The 20,103-nt window shown below is 40.2% G+C and overlaps 1 protein-coding gene across 5 annotated transcripts in view; it reads right to left on the reverse strand.

Annotated features, from left to right (window-relative positions):
* The window catches only part of PTPRG (protein tyrosine phosphatase receptor type G), a 708,308-nt gene that overhangs the window by 24,835 nt on the left and 663,370 nt on the right, over positions 1-20,103 (reverse strand). For 3 of the 5 annotated variants that reach the window (XM_064594267.1, XM_064594259.1, XM_064594272.1), the window contains 8 exons: positions 13,506-13,602; positions 8,835-8,917; positions 8,512-8,646; positions 7,383-7,517; positions 5,384-5,556; positions 3,526-3,661; positions 2,816-2,962; positions 503-596 (listed from right to left, as the gene is read on the reverse strand). In XM_064594267.1, the coding sequence (XP_064450337.1) occupies positions 503-596; positions 2,816-2,962; positions 3,526-3,661; positions 5,384-5,556; positions 7,383-7,517; positions 8,512-8,646; positions 8,835-8,917; positions 13,506-13,602 (1,000 nt within the window). The remainder of the gene's footprint in view (positions 1-502; positions 597-2,815; positions 2,963-3,525; positions 3,662-5,383; positions 5,557-7,382; positions 7,518-8,511; positions 8,647-8,834; positions 8,918-13,505; positions 13,603-20,103) is intronic. The other 2 variants (XR_010412329.1, XM_064594280.1) reach the window with 1 other exon arrangement.

The raw sequence follows: 20,103 nt of genomic DNA on the forward strand, positions 1-20,103 counted from the left end.
ATATGCTTAGAAAACAGTGGCCTTGGTCAGTAGAGTCTCAGAATCTCTCCAGTGATCGCCCATGCTGTATCTACAGCTCACAGGTTCCTCCGCTAGGTCCCGAGTTATTTATACCAAGGTCCCCATCCACCCACAGTACCCTGATCTCAATAGCCAGAAGAATGTAATAATGCATTCCAGTTGTACAGATTAATCAGAGACTCGCGTTTTTCTAGGAGTATTAATGCCATAGTGATAATGGCTTTACTGTTTTTTTTTTTTTTAAGTTAAAATGTAAAAGTACCCTAAATCTTGAATTGTGAGGTGAACGGAAGCTAGACTTCATGTCACACTGATGCAGCAATTCGCTGGCATGGACAGCCACCCCTCCTAGTTTGATCAAACTGCCTTAATTTTCCTGGCATAACTATTCCCCTTGGTAGTTGCGGCCTCTCTACGTAATACATAAAATTCGGTGAAAAAATACACACTCAACCAAGTCAAACTGATTTTAAGAGCTTACATGGCACGACGGAAGAGTTTCGGTTCTTTTCTTTGTTACACTCTTTCTGAGCACTAAAGCACTCCACATACTTGGCATTACATTGTGTGACCAGCTGAAAGAAAAGCAACGTTGTAGTTTTCATTAACTAACCTGACTGTGATAATCATTTTGTAATATATGCAAAGCATCAAGTCATTACTCTCTGCACCTTAAATTTACACAATGTTATTTATCAGTTACATCTCAGTCACGCTGGGAAACAACAAAACAAAGTGATAATTGATAGCATTTGCTTGATAATCTGGCAGAAGGCGGCCAATCAGTAATTGGATTACTGAGGAGCAAAAACATTTTTCTATCCTAAAGAATATATTTTTGTGTTTTAGTAGTGGTTACTTCTGTCCCCTTACCATGGTTAGGGGTAAGCTTGTCTTATTTCTACTATCAGGCCCTAGGCTTCTGATAACAGGTTCAGTGTGGGCAGTAAATACTTAATGAGTTCATCTGGATTTTTCTGTTGAAAATGTCACTGCTTTTTGTAATTTGTCTTCCGTAATTTCTCACAGGCACATGAGATTCGGGTGGGTCTACACTAGAAAAGACTGCTTTATAGTCATAGGAGCTAATTATGTTTCTTGAACATAACTTACTAGGTTCTCAGTACGTTTCTGTTGAACTAAACTAACATTGTTCTAAGGCCACTCTAAGTAGCCCGGTAGTTTGGTTATTCTTCCTGTTCTTGTATAGCTTGGTTAAACACTGTGTCAATCCTCGGGTTTGTTTTTTTAGCTTTCGTACTACTGTCCAGGGCCTTGGGTGTAGTTTTCAAGTCTCTGATTCTTGTTTTTTTCCTTCTACTTGTTAGTGCCTACCAAAGAACCAATTACCTGGTTTCCAAGGGAATGAAGAGATTTCTTTTAAAAAATTCGTCAAAATTTGTGGAAACAAATATTGCAGAAACAGAAAAGGCAGAATTTAAGAAATGTTGATAGTTAATTTTTTTAAGAATTAATTTTAAACATTTAAAATGAGATATGTCCTCATTAATTACCTCAAATGGTTTTTCAAATGGCTAGGATGTTTTAAAAGGAGAGCTAGAAATTTAAGATTGTTATGGAATGAAAATTAATTTAGCTTGTTACTTTGCTTGGCAGTCTTATTGATTCAAATGATGGTTTCACAAAGTTTTACCATGAAAAGTACAATTGTACAGATATACCTCATTCTTTCCATCTTGATACAAAATGAGAAATTACATATGGAATAATGCAAAAAAAAAATTGAAAAGACTAATGAGACACCAATAAATAAGAAAGTACTTAATAATTGGAGGGACAGCACTTGAAGGTTAGAATAAAGGACTGAGCTTTTATTTTTTTTTTTTTTTTATTTATTTTTTTTTTTTTTAAAGATTTTATTTATTTATTCATGAAAGACAGAGAGAGAGAGAGAGAGAGAGAGAAGCAGGCTCCCAAGGAGCAGGGAGCCCGATGCGGGACTCGATCCCAGGACCCTGGGATCATGACCTGAGCCGAAGGCAAACGCTCAACCGTCTGAGCCACCCAGGCGCCCAGGACTGAGCTTTTAATGATATTAATTATTTTACTGTCCTTATGGTCTTTTTTTTTTTTTTACCTTTCCCTCAGTTAATTCCATATAAACCTTAACTGCCTTTAAACTTCTTCATGCCCTTATCCAAGCAAAAGAAGAATCCTTTGGGAAAAGTTAACTTCTTTCTGGTATTCCTTAGTACCTCCTCTTTTAGTTTCTAAACTATCTGATAGTCTTTCAGATAGCTTATTTGTTGACCTACTGTCCCAAAAATAAATCATTCTTAAGGGTAAGATAAGTTAGTTCAGAAGAAGTACAGCATTATTTTTTGGACTAGAGTGACAGACTCCAACTTAGAGTCACTGTGGTGTTAGGATCCCAACAGTTCATACACAGGTCGAAACTTTATTTGCTTCCCGTTACATTTGAAGAATACAAATGGTAATCCCTTTCAGGGATTTGGTAATTCATGCCAAAAAGATATGACCCCCAGGGCGCCTGGGTGGCTCAGTTGGTTGGGCGGTTGCCTTCGGCTCAGGTCATGGTCCTGGAGTCCCGGGATCGAGTCCCGCATCGGGCTCCCTGCTCGGCGGGGAGTCTGCTTCTGCCTCTGACCCTCCCCCCTCTCATGTGCTCTCTCTCTCTCATTCTCTCTGTCTCAAATAAATAAAAATCTTTAAAAAAAAAACAAAAAAGATATGACCCCCAAACGTAAGCCATTTCTGTATTTCTTGTTTTTTTTTTTTTTTACAAAACCCAGACGTTTAATCAGAGCACTACCTTGAATTGTTTCTCCAGCCGTGTCTTTCCTCCTACTCCTGGTATGAGGATGCTGTTAACATAGCTATGCAGCTGATTAGAAGATACTTCAGTCTCCTTTCCTAGAATGGCTTCCAACAAGGCATCATGGATGAAAATGTACTGCTCCTAAAAGGGACAGAACGAGGAGAGCTGGTAAGGGGTAGCCACTTCTATCCAAGTCAGGAAGCTGACCTCTGATCAACTCTTCTCACAGGGACTTCCCTGGGAGCTCCTTCAAGCATTTACAGCCAGGTGCCTTGCTCCCATACTCACTGCTTTATCCCTCATAACTTATTTTAGGGTCAGGACTGTGTTTCCCATACCATGCCCCAAGCAGTAGGTTCAGTGCAGCAAGCCGTGGAGAAATGTGTTTAACGAAGGTCTTTAGAAACCCTTCAACTTTTCAGGCCCGACAACTGTTTAACTCCCCATGGCCTCAAACACAGCACTAGATACAGCTGCATCTTGCTTCCTAAGTGTTGGTGTCGTGACTGAGAAATCACACGTAAGATGCACACAGACATGGGAAACTGGGAGTCAAAGAACAGTCTCATGGTCAGCATAGCTTCCAGTACAAACCTGTACGTTCCTTCGGGCCCTACAAGAATGAATTTTCTCCTCAGTACCATTCAACTTTCATTTAAAGCACGTGCTAGAATCTCTTGCAAGCAACTGCAGCCACTCCTCACCTCAGTCTGGACGAGGTAGTTACGCTGTGTCCTGATATGCTTCAGGAATCCTAGGACGTTAACTGTGCTTTTGTCTTTTATCTGTTGCAGCATGCTGTCTATTACAATGTAGGTGCCGGTCCTGCCCACACCAGCACTGGAAGAAAGGAAGACACTCAGCCACCACCTTTTGCTCTTTCGTGTCATGCATTAACTATAGACTGGAAAAATTACCGTCTAAATAGCGAACGAGCTTAAAAATAACCTTGTTGTTTAGATAACCTAGTAGAGAGTTGACACAGGTCATTCATTGTGGACAGCATCCAAAAACTTCATTAGGACATTTCCCAGGAGTCTTGATGGAGAGCAAAGACAGCCTTTCATAAATACCATGGGAGCTGGGGTAAAATGTTGCGTATGTATTTGCTTTCTCAGTCTCGCTTGCTGCTCAAGCCAAGGATGGAAGTCAGTGATGCAAGGGACGGAGAGCAGCCCTTCTTGGCAGAGGCATCCCCCCACCAGAACCCCATGTGCCGAGACCCCAGGTAGGAAGTTTGTGTCCTTGATGCCGAAGTCTGTGCCTGGTTCTCCAACTCTCTATGATTCTGGAAGCACCCATTATCCTTTCGGTAAGTCCCCTTTCTGCACACGTCCCTAGTCTGTTCGCTATTAGAAAGTTCTTACCTAAAGGGGTGCCTTCCTTTAGTCAGCCCCGTATGGAATCAGAATGGCATGCCTGCAAAATCTGGCCTCTTTTATTCACACTTCCTCATTGTTAAACAAACCAACACAAGGGCGCCTGGGTGGCTCAGTTGGTTGAGCGACTGCCTTCGGCTCAGGTCATGATCCTGGAGTCCTGGGATCGAGTCCCGCATCGGGCTCCCTGCTCGGCAGGGAGCCTGCTTCTCCCTCTGACCCTCCTCCCTCTCATGTGCTCTCTCTCTCATTCTCTCTCTCAAATAAATTAAAAAATCTTAAAAAAAAAAAAAAAACCAACACAAAACTAAGAAACAACAGTCAGGAAGATGGGCGTCTGTAGTACCCCCAGCAGGTTCCCCACCTCACAGGACTGCTCCATTGATACCCCAGCTCTTTGACAGACTCTCATGTCTATTTTAGCGATTCCTCAATGGGTTAGCAAGAGAATGTACTTTTCATGAGGCTTTAAACAGGGGCTGCGCTCCAACATCTGCCAAGGACTTGCTTTGTGATCACATGTTATGAGCAACAGCCCAGAAGAAATGCTTAGAAAATGCCACGCAGCTCTGCAACATAACTCACAGAAGAGGCAGCATCTATTTGAATATCAAAGTTAAAAAAAAAAAGCCAAGAATGCAATTACAAATGAAAGATAATAAAAGTATTCTTAAACCACCTATTAAAGTTGTTAAAGGTAGTTAAGGGAAAAAAGGCTTTCCCAGTGCTCTGAAAAAGGTCTTTCTTAGAGCATGTATCAATTAAAAAATTAAAGATCTTTTCACCCCTACAATGAATTTTATTATTTAGAGGAACCCTACAGAAGAGCCATATACAAAAAACCTCAACCTCTCCAGTGTAGAAAGCCCTGGACTTGTGTTTAAGGTCAGATTTCCATGTAATAGGAGCAGCTTCAAGATTCCCTGTAAACAATGGGGATTTTATTAATAGATGTTATTAAAAACTGGAGATTCATTCTCTAAGCCTCAGAAATAGCTGATGATTTCAGAATGTTTTGAGAATGCAGTGATTTTATAGAACCCTAACAGGCTGTACTGGTCCCAGTTTTCAGTGGAAGACTCTGCTTCTATATCAAACAAAGCAGGGCCCCAGTGGTCCACATCCGCCCACTCTGCCCACTTCAGATGTTGAATCCCAGGCACAAGGACAAAGATGGCCCCACCTGCAGTGCACCAACACAGGGCCCATTTCTGGTGTCCGGGCTGCCGAGGATCTCCTCACGAAGGTCAGGACCGGGAGGGCATACTCAGGAACTCCCATGTCAGGCCACTGAGTATAGTGATATTGGATCACGACCCGTTCATTCTGACGACCCTTGGGATTTCCCTTCTGACCCTAGCAGAAAGGTGAAAAGAGAGGTCTTTAAGCAGACAGGGGCATTTTGGATTTAAAAAAAAAACAAAACCAAAAACAAACAAACATAAGGATGTATGAAACATGACCTTCCATTTCATGTGCCCTAACTACTGGTCTTGAGCTAGGTACTTTCCCCTTGGCGGCCGTCTCATTCATGCACTCTGTAATTTCTACACAAGCCTCCATGTTCTGACTTCCTGCCCCGACTCCAGAAGGCCGTGGTCCCTTTGCTCTCATCTGACTGTGGGCCATGACTCCCATCCTTTCTCTGCTGTCTGGGTTGGACCTTCAGGAGCCGGAGTGCTGGTTGCTGCTATACTCCAGGAAGTGATTCTCAGTCTCCAATATCAATAATAAATTTATCTGTCACTTTCATGAATGAATTTTCCAGAGTAGTTTTCCTTTAAGTGGCTGAGCTTTTTATATTTTAACCACTTTGGATGAAAAATTTCCCCAAACAGGTAACTTGCTGTCGTTTTTCTTATAACCAATAAACTTATAAATGTCTGAATTTTTTTTTTTTTTGTGATGACTCAAGGTCATTAATCAGCTTGAGCATTTAAGGTGTTTGACCCTGGGCTCCAGAAGCCTTATGGCTTTGATTTCTGAAATCTTCCTTTAACTCATTTTCCTATTTCTTCCTCTTTTTCAGTTACTACTTTTTCCTCTTGCACAAAACACCTAAAGTTCCTATTTGACTTCTGTCCTCCAACTTGAGTGGTTTGTAAAATAATAAGTGGGCCATGTTTAAATACCTGAAGGGTTTCCATGAGCAATGGGCTTTGTAAACATAAGCTGATTATTGGTTAGTTTAAGCCAGCTAACAGCTCTATTAGAACACAGATAAATATAGTGCTACTTGACTTTTATATACTTCTGCCATTCTGGGAAAAAAACTAAACATAGAAAAAGACTGTAAACCTTGGATCACAGATGGGTTTTGGAGCCAATGAAATTGTATATAAAAATTGGACTAAATGTGTATTCTTCTGGGGCAGGGGGGGCTGTAGTTTGATCACATTTCCAAAGATGGCCAAGACTTAGGGGGGAAAAAAAAATTACATCCATTGCTACAAACAACTGCCATTCCGAAGTCTCTCTAGAGCAATTACTTTACATTTTCTTAATGAACATCCACCTAGAGTTCCTAGTAATGCTGTCATGATCCATGAATCTTGATGGAACAGCAGATTTTGAACAAAAGAAATTGAGATAACTGGATGTTAACAGTTATATAGGAAAGGGTTATGTTGAGTCGCATTAGGAAACACTGGGCAAAAAAAGTGAAAGAGGGTTTCTTAACTAGTGCTCTGGCCACTTGCGTAAATTGTACATATTTCTAAAGGGGAATACATATTATGTAGCATTCATTTTCCATACTTATTAAATAGCAGAATCTCCTTTTTGCAAGCATCTTGCAGGGTTAGCGTTCCTTGGAACACAGTTTGGGAAAATAATGCTTGAAAACTGTCAGAAGGTTGCTATTGAAAAGCTAAACCCACAAACAGGTGCTGCTGTAGTTGCTGGTCACCGAGACCTGGAAGTACCTCCCCCCCCTTTTTTTTAAATGAAGCCGTCATGAGGAGATTAAAGAATTTAATCAGGCCAGTTAAATTCTATTATGGGCTCTGCCAGTATCTTTCACAGCATACATTGATGTCAATCAAAGGAGTTGTGAAAAAATGTTTTTTAAAAATACTTTTTTAAAGCCAAGTTGGTTCTGAGAATTGGCCTTGGTTGTACAGTAATTTTCATACAAGTTTAAAGAGAGATGCCCTGGCAGCCCACCCATATTCCTTCAATACCTTTTTCACTTTTGTATTTCTGACTGAAAAACGACGAACAGTGTAGCAGGCGTGTACTTTTGTGCTCTTCAGGGTGACAATAATGTTTCCATACTCCTCACTATTCTCTGTGGGCCAATACTGATCACATTTTCGCTGCAAAAAAGGAAAAAGTTGTCAGTTCCAACTGCAATTTATGCCACAGTTGTACTGTTGGTAATGTGATTTCCAGCGTCTTTAAAACAGGTAATATCACCATATAGTTGAACTGAAAAAGGAACATATGGGCCCAATGGCTTAGAGGTAGACAAACCTCTGAAGAGGTTAACCTTGGGACAACCTTGGGCAAGATCCTTTGTGAAATGGGTCTCATATTCATGATCATCTTTCAACAGACAAGGCACTTTAAAGAGGGCCTCAGAAAGAAACCTGTATTTGGCCTATAAGCAATACGGCTGGCTATGTGAGGAGGCTGGGCTGCCTTCCGAGTTGCAAGAGAATCTTATAACAGTGAAAATCTTCATTTTACCTCTTGGGTCACCAAAGGTGAAACCGGGACTCCACAGTCAAGGTGAAGCTGTAGCGATTCTGAGTAATGAATTTGAGGCTTAGCCTTTATTTCCAGGCTCAATCAGCGTCATGTAATATAAACTCCTACTCTACTAACTCTAATCTTAAAAAAAGGTTCTCTTAATGATGGTCAAGGTGTTTCAACAGTGTTTCTGCTCCCCCCCCCCAACTATCAGTAGTTCCCCCACTACACTACGTTTCTGCCAACTTCCCTGTTTGTTGTGTTTTCTGTCCTCTTAGAAGGTTGTTCTCTAACTCCTCCTCCTCTCTCATTGTTCACAGCTCACCTCACGTATTAGCTCCTTTACAAAATCTCAGTCCTAGGGGAGTATCCATCCCTTTTACAGCATCCACATTCGAATACTCTATTCATCCCTCTTGCCACTTGCCACATTTAATTCCCTCTTGTAAGCGCTCAGCTCTTTCCCACCAGACCACAAGCAAGGTAGGGGCAAGAGAGGATGCTTTTCATCTCCTTAACTCTTTATACCTGGTCAAGTTCCTACCCTACAGCAGGTGCTCCATAAAGAGGTTTTGAATGAAGGTACATGATTAAGATATTAAGCCAAGAGGCTCTTACTCTTCCTTTTTCCACAAGATTCGTAATCATGATAATGATTCCAGTGTTTTGTTCCCAAATCATCCTCCAGAAATCTTCAAATGTAGACTTTAAAGGTCCCTGGGTGGCGATATAGGCTTTCGCTTTGTTGTAACCCTTCAAAGATGACACAGCACAAAGTAAGATGAAAGCAGTATCACAGACCAGTTAATAATTCAAGTGCCTTCCATATTGAATAGGCTGTGTTTTTAGGAAAAGCTCTGTGCAGTATTAAAACACATTCAACAGTCTCTGTGGCACTCTTCAATTATGAGAAACAGGTTTATAAAACATTTCTGACTTACATCGACGTAGTTTGCATTAATGTAGTCACTGTGCTTAGAGTCTTTTCCTGGTAAAGGTCTTAACTTCACCCTACTGTGATCATCTGTAGAGGATAAAACAAAAAACAAAAAACAAAAAACAAAAACAAAATGTGTAATTCAAAAACTACCAGCATTCTAAAGCAGAAAACAAGGCAAATCGGCAATGTGGCATCTCCCAGAGTACCCCAAAAAAACTTTTGGCAGAACAACAGCTAAAAATTTAAAGATACAGCATTGAAACCCATCTTAAAAACGCAGGGACATTTCTACATCATGCTCTGACCTGTTGAGTGCCCAAGAAATGCAAACTGAAGTCCTTATTAGTTCATGTAAAATGATTTCAAGTTGCAACCCTCCAAAGTGTCCTTGTCCTGGATTTTAAAACCAAGGCCTTTGATTACCCATGGCTGTGTCCCTTTTCCATTAATACAAATGTACAAAAGTGATTGTTACATTAGGTTCAGAACAACATCTATTTGTTGAACGTCTATTTTCAGGAGATTCCTTTGCTAAATTGAGTTAGACTCCCTTCTACCCTAATAGAACCCAAGTAATTGAGGAAACCAGAGATGTTCCTGAGAGTAATCTCATTGCAGGAATCTGGTGAATGATCAGATTCTAGGATCCACTCAACCTCAGCTTATGAACACAAAAGTGGGATATGTGCCTCTTGTTGCCTAGCAAAGTGAACTGGAATTTTTAGGACAGCAAATGAAATAAAAAGAAGTGAAGGTCATAATTTTATTTCCTCTAGCTAGGAACAAAAAGGGCAAAAGTAAATTTACATTTCTGGTTATAAAAGTCCAGTTCAAGAAGAAGTCCAAAGAGTGGCTTAGCCTAGACATTAATGACCTCAGACTATTTATCAAGCACTTTTTGAAAGCCTTCTCCAGTCTTGTGACTCTGAATTTTGTTTGTTGTTCTGACAAACTCTCAGACTACACTTGCTATGCAGAAGGGCTGCCTGTTAGAAACAGGCTCCAAATGACAATTTCCCCCCAAGTTATCAGAATACAAACCACTATGCCTTAGCTCAGTAGCACTATATTGCATATTATTTTTCAGACCGACAAATAAGAATGCATGTTCTTCAAGTTGCAAAATTCATACTTAATCTAAAAGGTAACAGCCTCTCTAAATAGATCAATACAGGAGATGGTACAGAAGCACCATACTTGAAAGTTGTAATGGCTCTGTGAGAGAAGGCTTTTCATACATTTTATTTCCTGCACAGTTAAGTTGTTTCATGACATTTCCATCCTGGTTCTTGCTATACTAAGCCCTTAATATAGGGGTAGACCAAGATGATGGGTGATGTGTCCAGAATCTGACCAGACATCATGAACACCAGAATCCAACTTTCTGAACTTAGGAAAATAAAACCGCATCTAATCTGAATTTGTGAAAGTGAAACCATAAATCAACTGGTGAGAGTACAACCATAACAAACCACAGGTGGCACACTTTCCAGGCAACACCGTGACCCTTGGGCTATCATGTAGACACTTCTTTGATTTCCTCCCTCTTTTCTGCCACATACTTTCAGCCAAACACTGAGGTCACCAGAAGGAAGGGTTGCCATGGTGGAGAGAATGGTATGTGTGGATATACTCAAGGCACACATGTGTATATATCCCTGCCTGATTTACATGGTTAGAAATGAGGTATATAGATGGACAAATCCTTATAATCTCGGCAAGGTGAGCCTTGACTAGGTTGGCCAACAAATACTGTCAGAGTCCATGCATTCGAAGACTGGAGAGAAAAGCAAAGTTTGACTCTTTCTTGTTCTCTTTGTTAGCTCCTCATTCTCTCATATAAGTGGAACCAGTACTCTTATTCAAAAATGTCTTGTGGTTCTTTTAAAACTGTAGAGTTAGAAGTAAAACTCTCTTAGTAGATGACATTACCTTGTATATAAAAATTCTAAGGAATCCACAAAAAATAACTATTAGAATAAATGAGTTCAGCCAAGGTTGTAGGATACATGGTTGATGTTTAAAAAAAAAAAAATGTACTTATATACACAATGAAAGATTTCAAAATTAAGTAAATAATTCCATTTACCATAGCATCAAAAAGAATAAAATACTTAAATTCAACAAAAGTGTAACACATGCAAACTATAAAACATCATTGAAAGAAATAAAAGATGACCTCAATAAATGGAAAGACATCCCATCTTCATGGATGGAAGACGGTATTGTTAAGATTAATCCACAGATTCAATGCAATGCCTATCAAAATCCCAGCTACATCTTTCGCAGTAATAGAAAAGTTGATCCTAAAACTGATATGGAAACACAAGGGACCCAGAATAACCAAAACAATCTTGAAAAAGAACAAAGTTGGAGCATTCACAGTTTCCAAATTCAAAATATACTACAAAGCTATAGTCTGTCATCAAGATGAAGTGGTACTGGCCTAAGGATAGACATATACATCACATACCATAGGTGACATATAAATCAATGAAAGAGAACTAAGAGTCTAGAGATAAACCCTTACATTTATGGTCAGTTGATTTTCAATAAGGGCACTAAGACAATTCAGTGGGGGAAAGAACAGTCTTTTCTACAAATAGTGCTACGACAACTGGCTATCAACAAGCAAAAGAATAAACTTGGACCCTACCTCATACATTTAAGAGTTATTTGAATAAAATATCTAAATGTAAGAGCTAAAACCATAAAACTCTGACAAAAACAAAGGTGTAAATCTTCATGATCTTGGATTAGGCAGTGGTTTCTTAAGATATGACACCAAAAGCCAGGCCACAAAAGAAAAATTATGTTTCACCAAAATTAAAATAATTTGTCCTTCAAAGGACACCATCAAGAAAGTGGAAAGACAATGCACAGAATGGGAGAAAATATTTGCCAACTGTTTATCTATATAAGGGATTCATATCCAGAGTGTATAAAGAACTCCTACAACTCAGCAACAAAAAGACAATGGGCAAAGAATTTGAATAGATACTTCCCCAAAGAAGATCTACAAATGGCCAATAAATACATGAAAAGATGCTCAACATTACTCATCATTAGGGAAATGCAAATTAAAATGACAATGAGATAACCACTTCACACCCATTAGCAGAGTTATTTTATATATCTATAGATAGATATCTACATCTATATATCTATAGATACAGATATATAAAAGTAACAAGTGTTGATGAGAATATGGACACTGGGACTCTCATATATTGCTGGGGGAAATGTAAAATGGTATAGCCACTTTAGAAAACAGTATGACAGTTCTTCAAAATGTTAAACATAGAGTTACCATATGACCTAGCTATTCTACTCCTAAGTATATATCCAAGAGAATTGAAAATATATGTCTGCACAAATGTTCATAGCAGCATTATTCATAATAGCCAAAAAGTAGAAACAACCCAAATGTCCATCAAATGACGAACGAATAAACACAATGTGGCATATCCATACCATGGAGTAATTTTCAGTCCTAAAAAGGAATGAAGTACTGATCTAAGCGACAACATGGATGAATCTTGAAAACATCATGCTAAGTGGAACAGACCCAGACACAAAAGGCCACATATTCTATGATTCCATATATGGAATGTCCAGAATTGGCAAATACACAGAAATAGAAAGTAGGTAAGTGGTTTCTAGGGGTTAGGGAAAAGGAGGAATTGGGAACGACTGCTAATGGGTATGGGGTTTCTTGTTGGGGTGTTGAAAATGTTCTAAAATTAGATAGTGGTGATGGTTGTACAACTGCGTGTATACTAAAAACCACTGAAATTCAGTTTATATTTAAATTCCCATTTAAATATAAATTAACTTTAAATGGGTGAATTTCATATGGTATGTGATTTTTATCTCACTAAAGCATTATAAAAAGCTTTGTCTACAGTAGTGTTCACATTTAAATGGTTCAATTTAATGCACTATAAAATCCTATGGAATGTGTTCCTTACCACAGTGTATGTTAACCATAAACATGTGTGCCCCCACCTTTAGTATCAAAGCATAGATTATCTGCCAGTGACCCAAACCCCCAATGTCTAGGAGAAGTAGCACTTTAGCCACAGAAGTAGTGCTCCTAGGGTATTCCCATAAGGCTCTGTAAGAACAATGCTTATTTGTTTGTATCCCTAACCACCAGAGTACTCCTGACCTCGGAAAAATGGTAGAAAGGACAAAACGCATGGGCCCCAAGGACTGGTGGCTCCATCCCTTACGGTATAGACCACTGAAGGTATGTTACCTAGTCTTAGAAATTCAGCTTATTGATTCCATTTTCAGTATTTCTTATCTTATTTAAAAACTTGGCTCTCCCCACTTAAAAACAACGTCAAGAGAGCCACAGGACATTCAAACTTTGGTTCCCAGCGTCTGGTATGAAATCACTTCATGAGAGAACCACGAAGCTCAGAACATTTCTTTCAGTCCCACCTTATTCTTAAGCGGAGATCTGACAGCTTAATGAAAGACTCAGGGGGCTGTAAATGTCCCTACTTCTTCCTATCTTCTGTTGAAGATGGGCTAACGAGAGGTTAACTGGCGAATGTAATTCTTTCTTGGCATTCCTGGTTCGGATTGCTTGGCTTTCGGCTTATCCCCAGCATGAAGATTTAATTTCCTCACAGTTGCAGATAGTTTAAAGTTTATTACTTACATGCTAAAATGTTGATGTATCTGTTTTTGTGCTTGTTATCTGGATGATTGGAATGTTCTGCAGTGATGTTCATATCGGCCGTACAGCGTTGGACTTCCTGGTGGAAAAAAAAAAAATCAAGATTTCAAAGATTTTAGACACACTTTCGATGTCTAGCAAAGGTGTAGGAAGAAAGAAACTATATATCCAAAAGCATGAAGTATTTACTCACTCCCTAGCTGCGGCCACCATTACCTCCCCAAACTCAGTTTCAGAAATAACTGACATATTCATAACAAACGTATAGAGGATGTGAAGAAGATAAAAGGATTTCTTTTTTTTTTACTAATTCATCAATCATCTACTTCATTCCAGATTGTGACCTAGGCATGGGGATTACAAAAAAACCCATCATATCTCTCTTTGAATATGCCACAGCCTGATGAGGGAGGAAAACATGCCAAAAATAGTGACAGTCAAATGTGATTAATAGAAAAGAGGCCTCAGGAAGCTATGGTGGGAACACAGAGGAAGGCTTCAGGCAGCTCATTCACCTGAGCCTTAAAGGATGAACAAGAATTTTCCAGGCAGAAGTAGAATGTCCACCATCATTTGCAATATGCGTATAGACCATATAGCTCCTTTTAGAACTATCAGAGCGCAAATTGATTACCCTCCGTCCTGAAGTGACACTACCATATTTGCCCAGTGACCTGTCCTGTGTGGCTCAAATATATATAGATTTGATGAATTAGTTGCGAACTCCAGTTTCATTTAAATTCTCCTTCTTTAGCAGGCAACTCTTCAGCTACCTTTGCCACGAATGTAAATATCATCCATTAGCGTATTACAAGGTTGCTGTAAAGTCAAATTTTTCTACGGTGTACGGTTCAAACCCAAGAAAGTACCAGCGTTAACTAATAAGGGAAGTCATTAGCAGTGCACGGCTGCCACAAAGAGCTGGAGCAAGTGACAAAATTATCAGGAGAAGTATTTTACACGTAACAGATGTAACAGAGTTTAGGTGCATGCAGACTCCCCCCCGCCCCCATGAAGGAGATGCATAGCAAGTATGGATGTTTTCCATAGCATTTACATTAGGCATAATGAAAACAAGGAACGGTTTGTCTTTTATATTCACAAAGTACTTCCCAGTGAGGTGTCCCTGTCTTCTCTCCAAGGAGGAACTAACTCACTGTAATCAAATAATTTAAAGTCTAAAACAAAGGGTCACTACCCATGTAAAGAAACCATACTCAGGAACTCCTGATTCTTGGGAAGCGGTATGTTCAATTTTTCATAGTTGCAGACCTTCCCAGTTGTCCATTAAAAAAAAAAAGTAAAAAAAAGTCCACAGGTATTAATTCAACACACCTCTTGGGGAAAGTGTGCATTTCACAACAATTCTTACTCTTTCGTTATGTTTACTAAATGTGATAAACTCTGCTATTTTCTCTTCTAAAATGGTTTATAACCTATGGTTTTGCAAATGTTGATTTAAAGGGGCTTCAGTCTGCCTTTGGTTCTTTTTTTCTAAAATGAGATAAAGGGAAGGCACAAAGTGATGAGTCTGATATCTTAACATCTCCAAAAACATAAGCAATGCTACCTCTACTCAAAGTATTTTGGGGTACTGGCCTTTTAGAATTGCCTTGAACGCCTGAGGCATACTCTTTTGAATAGTTTCAGGGGCAGAAAACCTTCGAAAATAGATTTGTATTCTGGAAGACATTAATTCAATCTATACATAAATTCCTGAAATAAGTTGACATCCTTTTGTTTCTGGGTTTTGAAGGTCATACTTCTGGCATGGGCTGGGTTGCTAAAGCATCTTGTGTTAAGAGATTATAGCTTTTTGTCCTTTAGTTTGAGATTCACTTGGTTTATTGATTTATTTTTTTCCCCCATCGTGTGGATCTGACCACCCTAACTATGGACTGAGCTCGGGCCTCTATTATAATATAATGCAATTGACCAAGACTGCTTGGGAGCAGCTGTCTGCACTGTTTAGAGCAGTCATTCAATATGGCCAATCAAACTCTTTGTTATCTAAAATCCTGGGTCTGATCCGTTGCCCCTATTTCACTCTTCCAATTATGTGAATGACGGAAAACAAAGAATAGTCATAAATAATGTTAAATCTGATTTTATTAGAACCCGAGGGGTTTGCCTAAGGCCTCCTGATTTTGTCTTGTGGATAATAATGTCATCTGTAATTCCTTGCAGAACTGTTTGGCTCATTTAGATGCTGATAATATCATCTGATCCTGGAGTGGCTTTTCTCCATCAGAACTGGCATGTCCAAGTTAATGTGATTTTAATAGGTGTTAAAACCCTTTGAAACGACACTAGCTGATGGAGTGTGTATAGCCAAGTTACCTTCGATTCGACAGTCTGACAAGCAGTTTAAGATTTAAGTTTGTCTGTATTTTACTGTCCATATAACTGAGCTGGAATTCTCAAAATGAATATCCTGAGTTTCGACAGGCACAAAACCACAGAAAAAAGCCAAGTAAAAACAAGAGATGTAAAAAAAAAAAAAAAGTAAAACTTAAAACGAAAACACCACAAGTTGATATATTCAGAGAATATATCGAGTGGGTGAAATCACCTGCTGCCTGGAGTCAATGAGGTGAGAAGCTATCAAAAAGGCACATGGAGACCTACTGTCCTACCACTCTGTGGCTCGATGTGAAATCATGATGGAATAAAAATACATCTGGAAATCTTTCAGATTACTCAGCTTCCCAAAGGAAGTTGAGAAGAACACCCTTTGGACCAGGTGACCAAGCATTAGACTGAGTATACAGAACATTTTCAGTGTGTGAGTTCGGGCAGCCCACAGCTGTGTTACGGTGACCATGCTACCGAAGGTGATCACTTTAGGTCATCACTATGGCCTGGTGCTTGCCTCGTGTCTGACACAGAGCTGGCCCTTGCTGGGTGCCCATGACATGCCATCTTCCTGCTTCTGCTCAGGCTACAAATTGTGGCCACCCCCAACATCTTCAAATGCTGCAGCTTTGACTCTGTTATTCTCTCCCTCAGAAACCTCTGGATAGAACACAGATTCCTTAGCCAGGCTTTCAAGGTCCCATCCTATCTTCCATCCAGCTCCCTTCCCATTCCCAGACAGTTTTACCTCTGTGCCCTTTGAAAAGACCATCGGATTTCCTGTTTGGGGTCTATAAAGTACAATTGTTTTCCATACACCATTTGTGAATTCTGGCTCGCTCTCTCTCTCTTCACTCCTCACAAAAACCTCAACTATGATTTTCTTCCTGCTAAGGGTTTAAAAATGTTCTTTAAGACATTTCAGACCCTAAGTGGCATTTTGTCACAGGGACTCAGAGTCCTTTTCTGCCAGCTTGTAGGCTGCAGTCTCATGCAGCATGACCCCCCATCTGGCGACACCCTGTTATGTGTCACCGGCAACACTGGAACGCTGCACCTTACATAAAGTGATTGTGGCCACTGATCCCTCGAGCACATGGGCTCAGGTGGACAAAGCTTTGCTCTCCTGATTTAAGATGAGCAACTGGCCCAAATTTAGCTCAGCTAGAGTTAATTGTCAGCAAGGCGATTCCCCCCAAAGGATCTCGTCAAGGGGTATTGGATCTCTGGCCTGGTCTCTGCACTCAGCCTTCCAACTTGTGATGCTCCTGACCGCTGCCTATTAATTCTGTCGACCCACATGGCCTTGGAATTCTCTCCTTTTGAAAGGTAATGCTAGCACTGCACCTTTGGAAGCCGCCTGGATGAGGACTGTGGAGGCCGGGGAAGAGTGAGGTTCAAGTCAGCTCAGGTAGCCAAGGGAACAGAGTCATCGAACGCCAGCCATCCTGAGATAAGGATTGGTGTTATTTCCAGTGACTGCAAAATCTGCTAGAGGCATAATGTTGCCAGCTCTTAACAGTCTCCAAAGTTTATCTGACAAGGACAAAACGCTGTCTGCATCACCTCTAGACAAAGACTCAAAATTACCAGTGAATCGTTTTTCTCATTCTTCTCCAAGCAGCAAAGTTCTGAAAATAATGACAGCTATTCACCAATTTTTTTTCCCCCCCACTTCCATCCAAGATTTTAAAACAAGATGGGGCAAATAGAAATTCCGGTGAAATAATCAAAATTTGTAGAAGCCTTTCTTCTTCTTTGCCCTCCTCTGGAACTTTCTATCCATATTTAGCATGTATTTTGCTCTCCACCCCCACCAGACTGAACTCCTTGAGGGCAAGGTCTCAAATTCAACTCTGTACTTTGTATTATGTCCACAGAATAACAGTACTCCGTAACTGTCAGATGAATTGCTTTTCTCTATTCTTAATGGCCGCACATCAATTGTCAAATGGTATTTATAATTTTTTTTTTTAAAGATTTATTTATTTATTTGACACAGAGAGAGAGACAGCGAGAGAAGGAACACAAGCAGGGGGAGTGGGGAGAGGGAGAAGCAGGCTCCCGGCTGAGCAGGGAGCCCGATGCAGGGCTCGATCCCAGGACTCTGGGATCATGACCTGGGCCAAAGGCAGACGCTTAACGACTGAGCCACCCAGGTGCCCTGGTATTTATAATTTTAAGATGAGTTCTTCGACTAACTTGAGGCCTCTCTGCAGATGTTAAGATTTTTATAAGTCAGATCCTCAAACCATCCGGAAGGCTCTAGGCCATAAATCATGTAATGGGCTCCTAGTACTTTTAGTGGGGCTCTTTGTTTCGACTGTTCCCTTTCCCGCCCTCCCCCCCCTTTTTTTTGCCAAGGCAATTGTTGGCTTGTCAGCTGCATGATCAGTTTGAGACAGTCATTGGTAATCTCAGTTTTTTTTTCCTCCTTCTGACTCCAGGTCACTACAGGACACACTACTTTAATGAGAGTCTGGAGGACCTCGAGGTTACACATGTGCGCTTGAGTCGGAGAGCCTGGTCTTAAAACCTAACTTCTGCCATTTGAAAACTGAGCCACCCAAAGCCTCAGTTTTCCCGTGGAAGAAGTTTCCTCATCTGTAAAATGGGGCCCATAGAATAGCACCCTGTTGTGGGGTAGTTCTGAGGAACAAATGAAATAATCCACGTGCAGTGCTGAGTATATGCTGGCCACCGTTCTTCCACTTAAAAAGATCTGGAAATCTGGGGTTGACTTTCTACTCTCCTACCATAATGAGGGTTCTGTTTTGTTTTTCTTTTCCCTTTTTTTTTTTTTTAGATTTTTAATTATTTTTAAGTGATCTCTACGCCCATCGTGGGACTCAAACCTACAACCCTAAGATCAAGAGTTGCACGATTCCCTGACTGAGCTGCGCAAGCGTCCCAGTTTTGTTTTTCTTTAAATCCGCACAAAAATCTCTTTTCCTGACCTTCTTTTATAGCCTATTACTATCTCGTTTATAAAACAGCCTTAACAATTTCGTAAATAGCCTGCTACCACTTGTCCTTTTTAGCAGAGCAGCCGAAAACGAATACCACTACCGTTGTCAAATACTTCGAAATCTCCCTCAATGAGAAGAGGACAGTATATTAAGGACTTGTTCTGTCTCATTCCTCCCTTTACGTTGCTGCCTTATTGTTCTTTTCAGAAGAAAGGATAGTCTTCCTATTCTGAATAGCTCTGATCTTCCACCTTCAGACCAGGAGGAACTGTGAAATGACAATCACAGAACAAGGCCTCCCTTGTCCCTGCCCTCCCGGGCCCCTCCCTTCACCACCAGCTAATAAGACTAAAGCTATAAAGTTCAATATAGGAGACAAAAGCTTCAAGCCACAGTATGTTTTTTTTTAAGGATAGAAATAGGGTGCAGATGCCCAGAATTTGTTAACAGGCTTGATGTTGATGCAGCAAAGCCCATTTTAAGTCAGATCGAGTTTATAGAGGTGTAGCTGATTATTTTGAATAATTAAATGGTGTCAAAACCAGCTGTGATGAATAGCACCGGGGTCTCAAATCATAAATAATTGAGAAACTGGAGTTGCATTTGGTCATCCTGATCAAATTCTGTTCTCCAGAGGATAAATGTTTGTCCTGAATACCATCAACGTTGTTAAATGCCTCAGTATTCTTGCTCAGTCATCCAGCCAACAGTCAATTGAACTAAATCACTTCAACAGCACACACATTTGCTGTCCTCATGAATACAAAATGTTTGACTTTAAACCATGTTCTTTGTACTTGAATAGGCACCTTTTTCTGGTAAGCATCTAATAGCCACATTAAATACTTGACATGTTTTTGTTTGTCCCATGATACATACATGGGACTCTGCCGAATAAATCAGAGGGTCCCTTCTCTCTCCCACCTTTGCTTTGGTTTTGCTCAGAAAAACAAAAAACGAAGAGAAAGACTTCCTTGCAAACCAGTTGTCAATATAATTGCCTTTACGATGGCCTCTGGGGACTCTGAATTTGCACAGACACGGGGGGCTTTGGGTCCCGTGTTCATTTCTCATTGTGCCTCCTTTTCCATGACATCGTTTAGTCCCCGAAACCCATTTTGTGCAAAGGGGTGGGCAGTTTAGCATCATCATCGTCATTTCCATTTTAAAGGAAGAATGAGAGAGAGAAAGGCACGGACTCACCCACAAAGCTAGAAGACAGCTGAGCTGCCATGAAAACTTGGCCTCCTCGGCAC

The sequence above is a fragment of the Mirounga angustirostris genome, unplaced genomic scaffold, assembly GCF_029215605.1.
Source record: "Mirounga angustirostris isolate CCGP_5_RB_7025 unplaced genomic scaffold, mMirAng1.0.hap1 SCAF_1, whole genome shotgun sequence".
Classification (NCBI taxonomy): domain Eukaryota; kingdom Metazoa; phylum Chordata; class Mammalia; order Carnivora; family Phocidae; genus Mirounga; species Mirounga angustirostris.